The sequence below is a fragment of the Rhinoderma darwinii genome, chromosome 13 (assembly GCF_050947455.1).
Source record: "Rhinoderma darwinii isolate aRhiDar2 chromosome 13, aRhiDar2.hap1, whole genome shotgun sequence".
Taxonomy (NCBI): domain Eukaryota; kingdom Metazoa; phylum Chordata; class Amphibia; order Anura; family Rhinodermatidae; genus Rhinoderma; species Rhinoderma darwinii.
Window position 1 is genome coordinate 29,537,184 of NC_134699.1, and position 7,971 is coordinate 29,545,154.

The 7,971-nt window shown below is 43.4% G+C and overlaps 2 protein-coding genes across 3 annotated transcripts in view; one reads left to right on the forward strand and one right to left on the reverse strand.

The window, feature by feature from the left end:
* The window catches only part of AARSD1 (alanyl-tRNA synthetase domain containing 1), a 76,408-nt gene that overhangs the window by 20,466 nt on the left and 47,971 nt on the right, over positions 1 to 7,971 (forward strand). The window lies entirely within an intron of this gene.
* RPL27 (ribosomal protein L27) overlaps positions 99 to 7,971 on the reverse strand; it is a 397,834-nt gene continuing 389,961 nt past the window's right edge. The window contains exons 1-5 of one of the 2 annotated variants that reach the window (XM_075846282.1): positions 4,499 to 4,560; positions 3,684 to 3,766; positions 3,414 to 3,583; positions 2,261 to 2,371; positions 99 to 188 (exon numbers count right to left, since the gene is read on the reverse strand). In XM_075846282.1, the coding sequence (XP_075702397.1) occupies positions 140 to 188; positions 2,261 to 2,371; positions 3,414 to 3,583; positions 3,684 to 3,764 (411 nt within the window). In that variant the 5' untranslated portion in view covers positions 3,765 to 3,766; positions 4,499 to 4,560 and the 3' untranslated portion in view covers positions 99 to 139. Of the gene's footprint in view, positions 189 to 2,260; positions 2,372 to 3,413; positions 3,584 to 3,683; positions 3,767 to 4,498; positions 4,561 to 7,971 lie in introns of those variants that run through there. The other variant, XM_075846283.1, reaches the window with a different exon arrangement.

The following is a 7,971-nucleotide window of genomic DNA, read 5'->3' on the forward strand; positions in this document are numbered from 1 at the left end:
TACAATGAAAGCACTTCAATAACCCCGTTATATACAGCACACTGGGGACTTGCCACCAGCTTAACGCACGTCTATTACAAATGACACTTGACAGTAACTTTCTTCATAAACTTTAATGTTGGACCAAATGAACAGCGATTTAGAACCTCAGCTTCTGGAAGAACCACTTGTTTTTGCCTGTCTTGTACCTGTAAGATAAGAGTGAAAACACATTAAGAAATCTAGAAATACAATTATCACAAATTGGCCCCTAAACCCCTCCAAAGAAGTCTCCCTAATGAGTGCAGATATGGATCTATAATAAATATTAGTGTGCAATTCTTTACTACGAGTGATTTATAAAACTGGATTTATAAAACTCATGAGGCTACGTTTGTGACACTTTCGTTTTGCTGCACTAAACAGATCTGCAGTGTTATTTTAATGCCAACCGGAGAGTTTTGGTTTTAACATGTTCTAGATGTTGCCTATGTGAATCCAGCCTCCTGCCCACTCGATGCCACACTTCCTGAAATTCCAGGCTTCTGGCACGTTAACCGATCAATTCATTCCAAGCAACCCTCAGTTGAACAGGAGAGAGATCTGGTACACCCGTCATTCAAGCAGAACATGTAAAGGGTGTAAAGTAAAAATCAAAGTGTTCTTAAAGGGGTGGTCTGCTTTGGACAATCTGTGTTTGAAGGGAGTGCCAATAATAAGCCGATCACAGTGTGTCCCGCCACTAGGACCCCAGCATTGAAGTGTCCATATAACAGACCTAGTAGCCTGAGCGGAGCACTGCAGAGTTAAGGGGCCTGAACTGAACTCAGTTATCTATTGAAAATGTATTTTGTGAAGAGTCTTTTTACAGGAAGGAGCGGAATCTTCGGCCAAAGGGATTCCACTCCCACAGGAAGCTAAAGTGGTGCCATTTACAGGAAGGGGGTGCTATATACATGGGCACTGGCATTATATTGGCACTACCTACAGGGGACACTGTAGCGCTATCTACATGGGCACTGTTTGGGCATTATCTACATGGAGAACTATGGCACTATGTGGGCACTATCTACAGTGGTATTGCGTGTGTCACTATCTACATGGGCACTGGTGTTTTCATGGGGTTGGGACAAAAAACCCCTAGCGATTAAAATTCATCCATTTTTTTATTTTTTATTAACGCCCATGAAAAACAGATGGCAAATGGTGGTTAAAAACAGTCAGACGGCCGGGAAATGGATTCAAATTCTGAGATAAATTGATGCAAAACAGCAATGGAAAACTGACAGTCGATCCTATTTTTCCATGGTCGTGTGTATATAGCCCTCTTCACTCTCCCCCAAATACAGTGGGGTTTTTTTCTTCAAATTTTTAGTGATTTGTCTGCTCATAAGAAAAATTAAAAAAAACACAGAATTAAACTAATCTAGAAAATGAAGGACTGCTGCCGAGGATGATAATCGTCCTGGAACAGCTAGAGCAGATGTCTCATCATTCTCCCGTCGCTCCAGTGAAGGAACTGCAGGAGTAAGTGACGTCACAGCGTGATCTCACGAGATCACGCTGTGCTGTGACTAGAGCTGGGCATGAATGAAGAGAATTTTATAATGCTGATTATTGGTCAGTCACACACTTTACAATGCCCACTTGGTGACAAAAGCAAACGCCAAGTTGGGCTTTTACAAAAAAAGTGCATAAATGTTTAAATCAGAACTTTTTAAATGATAAACACTATTCAAAAAAAAAACAAAAAACAAAACTGTAGTTATCAGCATCAGAGCATTAGATTAGGTAGGAGATGGGGAAGTATTAAACTGGTGACAGAGCCTGTTTAAGACTAGAAATCCCCATTAAGCAGGTTAGAGACCCATCAGATTACTGAGCCTTGTGGCAATAACCCCGGCGCCCACACTTTACCATCTCACTGCGGCAGTAACTTATCAAACATTACATAGCAGTGAAGATTTTAAGTCCATTTTTCCACTGGCATCTTGAGTTCAAGTGGATCGGTCAGCAGAATATACTGCCCTAAGTGAGTTTCTATAGAATCCATGACTACGCTCTTGATTTATAATGGATTTCAGATTTCCATGTGTTTTTACCAGACAGAATAGTAGAGAAGACGCTATTCTGCCTGTCAAGGGCAATGGAAACCTGAGAACGGGACAAAGCCAGTGTGAATAGAGTAACAATCTCATTCACACCATGCAGAACGGGCGTACAGCATTTTAAACCAAAGTCTTTACAATATGAAAACAATCGTGAAGTGTGATATACCAACCTCTCCTCAAATTTTACTTTGGCCTCCCTCCTGGCTTTACGCTTCAGAGCTGGGTCCCTGAAGACATCCTTGTTCACCACAGCCTTGTCAAGGGGAATGTCAACAGAGTATCTGCAAAAGCAAAAACTTGTCAGCGTTACACAGGCGTTAAGGTTATTGGATATATACACCTTAAGGTATCACTCCAGATACTGCAGCGTGTTGTGGCGTTACAATCCTTTGACATGTGAACATTTTCTATATATTTAAGCAACGTACCAGCAACATATTAAACTGCACCGCAGGTCAATCCGCAGCATGTCATGTTGTGTGTTTTCCCGCATTGATCTCAATAAGTAAAACCTGCAACAAAGAGCTGTGTATCGCTTTTGTGGCAGAAATGCTGCGATTCCTCCGCAAAAAAAAATAAAAAATTACCCCTGGCCATTGTCCTAGATCCTCTGTTCTGAGTGCAGCTCGGCCTGCTGGGAGGACGTTACATCCCATGTGACTGCTGCAGCAAAAATAAAAGGCTGCATCACTCACATAGACTACGCTCAGAAGAGGGGGACACGTCACCATGACAACGTATGGGTGGTAAGCATAAACTTCTATTGTCCAGCGGATATGCCACCCGAAAAACCACAACAATTGTGTGGTTTTTAGGGCGGAATTCCTTGCGGCTTCTAGGATGGATACTCTGTGAAGTATGAACCCTAAGGGAGAATGATCTAGAGGACACGACTTACAGAAAACGCAGTTATTTGCAGAGAGACGCACACTGAAAGTAATGAGGTTTGTCACACGGGCTCTTGTACACACGGCATCCATCAAGACGACCATGGGTTTTTGTTTTTTTCCAATGTGCTATCCGCATTTTTTTGCAGATCGCACTATGACCCATTCATTTCTATGGGGCATTGCACACTTTTTTGCAGATACATTGATAGGAAATGCCAGGTAAATCTGCCCTCGACCTTCCTATCCACTTACCAACAACACATTGATACACTGTTGTAATATATGGATATATAAAACGGTTGCGGTAGCCACTGATCCATTACGGACCCAAATACCAACACTACAATCTGTAGTTTGCGGCCCAGGCAACGGTGGTGTAAATAAGGCCTGAGCCTGGGCAGAGAACGGTTTGCGGAGGATATCCAGCACTCACCTGGTTGGCATGAGGTGGTTGTAGTTGTACACCTTCACAAAAGACTTGATCTTGGACCGCTTGGCAATTCTCTTCTTGCCCATGGTAGCGGTTACCTTGCGGGGATAGCGGTCAATACCGGCGACCAGGGCATGACTGTACTGACGATCTGAGGTACCATCATCTACGTTCTACCAGGGGGAAAAAATATACCATGATGCAGAAGTTCTGTGATTTCCAAAGTAACACAGCAAGGACTTTCTTAGAAACGCAGACCAGGATCTGACATACCTTCACAATGACGGCTTTGCGGCCAGCATAGCGCCCGGCTAGAACAAGGACCACTTTCCCTGGTTTCATAAACTTGCCCATTTCTGCAGAAAAGACAGATTTACATTAATGAACAGTCTTTTAAAGGGACCGGAAAAGTGAAGGCATTACATAGTTTTCATGGATATCAACACGCGGTCTATGTAACGCATGGACATACCGGGTCGTCATAGGAAAACACTTTAAAACCAGTCTCCACTGTAGCAAATCGGCTTTCTAAAGTAGACAACCCCTTTAAGAACACTGCAGCCCCTTTATTCCAGGGAGCATTGAGGGTCCATTTCCCAGACAGCCACCGAAACTATCCTCTGACATGTCAAAACCATTGTTTTCCTTTATAGATATAAGATATAGATGACACCCATAACTAGTAACATTGGGGCGACATTGTTCGTACACATTGCATATATGGAAGTACGTCCCCTTTAAATGAAGGGACTAAACTTCAGGTGTAGCCAGGCACATTAGAGCGGCCGGACAGGACAACGGGGAGCACCAGACACTCCATGCTGCAGGCGGATCGTTAGGTAAACCCCGGGCAGCCATGACTTCTGTGCTCACATATATGTGGTACCGGCCTGGGCCTGTTATATACACACAAGTGGTCAAACGCGTAACCGGGGAATAAACAACTAAAACATGGAGGCCACGTCCAAAATGCGCGCTCGGTAACATAAAGCGAGCCCTACCCTGTCATAAGCCGGCGCCTACAGAGCGCTACACTAAGGGGACACGGGGGATGGAAAAGGATTACACACGGAGCCCCGTCTACTCACTCGCTCCAGCTCAATGGCCGCCCTGAAAAGAAAGGAAGTACTAGAGGCTCCGCTCACCTTTGACGCCGCTGCCACGGTGACGTACTTCCGCCCAGAGTGGTTGTACTGTCTATCCTGCAGGAGGTGTTTCTCTATGGTGCTGGAGCTTGTTCTGCAGGTATGGCTGCTAGCTGATGGCACTGGGACATTTTTGTCCATTGAGCTGTTAAATAAGACACATGTGCAGCAGTTCTATTAATATTAGCCATATATTAGGGTACAGTAAAATGAGGAAGATTTGTTTCATTTGGCGCACGTGAATATACCCTAGGGTTCACACTGAGTTTTTTGCAGGCGGAAATTCTGCCTCAAAATTCCGTTTTGATGTTTGAGGCAGATTTTCCTCTGCCTGCACGCCGATTTTCGCTGCGTTTTTCACCCGCGGCCATTGAGTGCCACGGGCATAAAACTCTGCGAAATACGCTCTCTCTGCCTCCCATTGATGCCAATGGGAGGTCAGAGGCATAAACGCCCGAAGATAGGGCATGTCCCTTTCTCCCGCGAGACGGTTTTACCACTCGCGGGAAAAAGACGCCTCTGCCCCCCCCCCCCCTATTGAAATCAATTGGAGTCATTTTCAGCCGGTTTCCGCGTAAAAAAACTCATCAAAAAACTCTGTGTGAACATAGCCTTATTAGGATCTTTAGAAGGCGGACAGTTTCACAGATTTTGCCACGAATTCGCAGCAAATCCACAACGAATCTGCATCAAAATCCACCTATGTGTTACATGAAGATTTTATAGCGGATTTGTGGCAGATTTTTGGCTAATCTTTGGAATGGTTGAAATCCACTGAGTTTGCACAAAAATAACCCGCTGAAGATTTGAAAACCCCGTCCATTTGTATTGTACTATAATCCGCTACAAATCCGCCACGTCTGGACGCACCTTAATAGTTCCACAATGTACTCATACATAAACATCTGACCCCTTTGAATAGGGCCAAATGCTCCGCAATGCTAAAAAGATATATATATTTTTTTAACATCTTGTCATCGCAGCGTAATGACGTTCGGTGCATGAACATGTGACTGCTGCAGCGTTGACTTCCCTATGGCCACACGTCAATGATGAACCCTGATTGTCTACAGTGGACATTGACCCCTATATTAGGCTAGGACTACATGGCCACTTTGATCAGGCGACATTGCAAGTAATATTTGTGTAGCCCTAGTCCTATGGGCTCAGATAATCCCTTTCAGTAGTAGCAGTGAAGGGACTCTGGAAATTATTAGAGGTTCTCCACCTAACTTTTTTTTTTTTTTTTAGGAAGACATGATTAAAAACAAGTCCATTCCATACGCTATAACAGGGCATATGGATAACCTAGAGGGGGGGACGGGACCCCCTGCTGTATGAGCCGCTGCAAAGAGCCAGAGCCATTCTGGAGTAAAATAGGTCATGTATTCATTTGAATGGACGCCACGTAACACTACATTTTCCCTCTAAGGGGCCCCAGATATTGCTGTGGGTTTAAGAAGCAGGAGCCACGGCGATCAGTTCATCGCTGAGACCTTACGTTCAAGACGGGGTTGTCCCAGATGGGAATGGCTCCTGTTAGGGCTCATGCACACCCCGTTGTTTTTTTCAGTGTCCTATCCGGGCTTTTTTGCAGATATCTTCCTAAACCATTCATCACTACGGGGCCATGCACACATCCATTATTTTTGCGGCTCAGTGTGTCGGTTCTGCAAGATTATAGAACATGTCCTATTGTTGTCCGTGTTTGCAGTCCGTCTCGCCCATTCTAGTGTACGAGTCCGCAAAAAAACGGACAGCACAAGGAAGCCATTAGGATCCATATATTGCAGCCCGCAAAACCAAAATGTTCATGTGCAGGATTCCTTATTCACACGAACGTTGTATATGTCCGTGTGATGGCCGATAAAACAATGGCCGTCACACGGACGCACGTGTTTCAATGGGGCCGTTCACACGGCCGTTGTTTTAACGGACCGTGTGAAGGGTCCATTGAAAAATAAAACATACCCTATTTTCTTCCGTTTTCACGGATCCCTCCATAGACTCAAGTCTATGAGGGATCCGTGAAAACAGGTCCCACACGGGTGCAACTCTGATGTGATAAACTACCGTTTTTCACGTCAGAGTTTGCACTGGGTTGTGTGAATAAGCCCTTAGGGAAACGTTTCCTACAGGTTTAAAAAATAAATAAATAAATTCCCATCATAATTTTTGATTTGCTGCCGCACAGCCTGTCAGGTGTTGTATGTACGGAAGCGATTCTCCCCCAGAAACTGTGCTACCTCCATATATACAGAATCCGACAGAGCATGCCAGTCTCTCAGATCATTCAGCTGCTCTATTACATCCATCTGTCCTAATATGACATATTGATAGGAGTTGTCTAAACGCACACTACCCCTCGAACCAAACTTCTAGAATTTTTTTTTTACGTGAAGGTTTTAACCCCTTAGTGACCAGCCTATTTTAGGCCCTAATGACAGCAATTTTTTTGGGGTTTATCCATCGTCACATTTGAAGTGCTATAACTTGTTTATTTCTCCATCTACAGAACTGTATGAGGACTTTTTTTGCGGGATTAGTTGTATTTTTTTAAATGGCACCATTTTAGGGTACATATAATGTTTTCATTGACTTCTATTAACTTTTTTTTGGGGGGGGGGGTAGAAAAAAAACAGCAATTCCACCATTGTTCTCCGCTTTCTAAATTTACGCCATTCACCGAGCGGCGTAAATAACAGGTCACCTTTATTCTATGGTCGGTACGATTACGGCGATACCACATACGTAGAGTTTTTTTTTTATGTTTTACGACTTTTGCACAATAAAAACACTTGAGCTGAAATTATTTGTTTTTGCATCGTCTCTGTCCAAGAACCGTAACTTTTTTTATTTTTCCGTCAATTTCGATATATGTGGGCTTGTTTTTTGCAGGACGAGATGTAGTTTTCATTGGTACTTTTTGGGGGTACATGGGACTTCTTGATTAACTTATGACTTTTTTGGGGAAGGGCAATTAAAAAAAAAAAAATAGCCGCCAGTTTGTTGCGTTTTTTTTACTACGGTGTTCACCTTGCGGTTTAAATTACATATTAACTTTGTTTGGATCATTACGGTCACTGCGATACCATATATGTGTACTTTTATTTCTCCATCTACAGAACTGTATGAGGACTTTTTTTGCGGGATTAGTTGTATTTTTTTAAATGGCACCATTTTAGGGTACATATAATGTTTTCATTGACTTCTATTAACTTTTTTTTGGGGGGGGGGGGTAGAAAAAAAACAGCAATTCCACCATTGTTCTCCGCTTTCTAAATTTACGCCATTCACCGAGCGGCGTAAATAACAGGTCACCTTTATTCTATGGTCGGTACGATTACGGCGATACCACATACGTAGAGTTTTTTTTTTTATGTTTTACGACTTTTGCACAATAAAAACACTTGAGC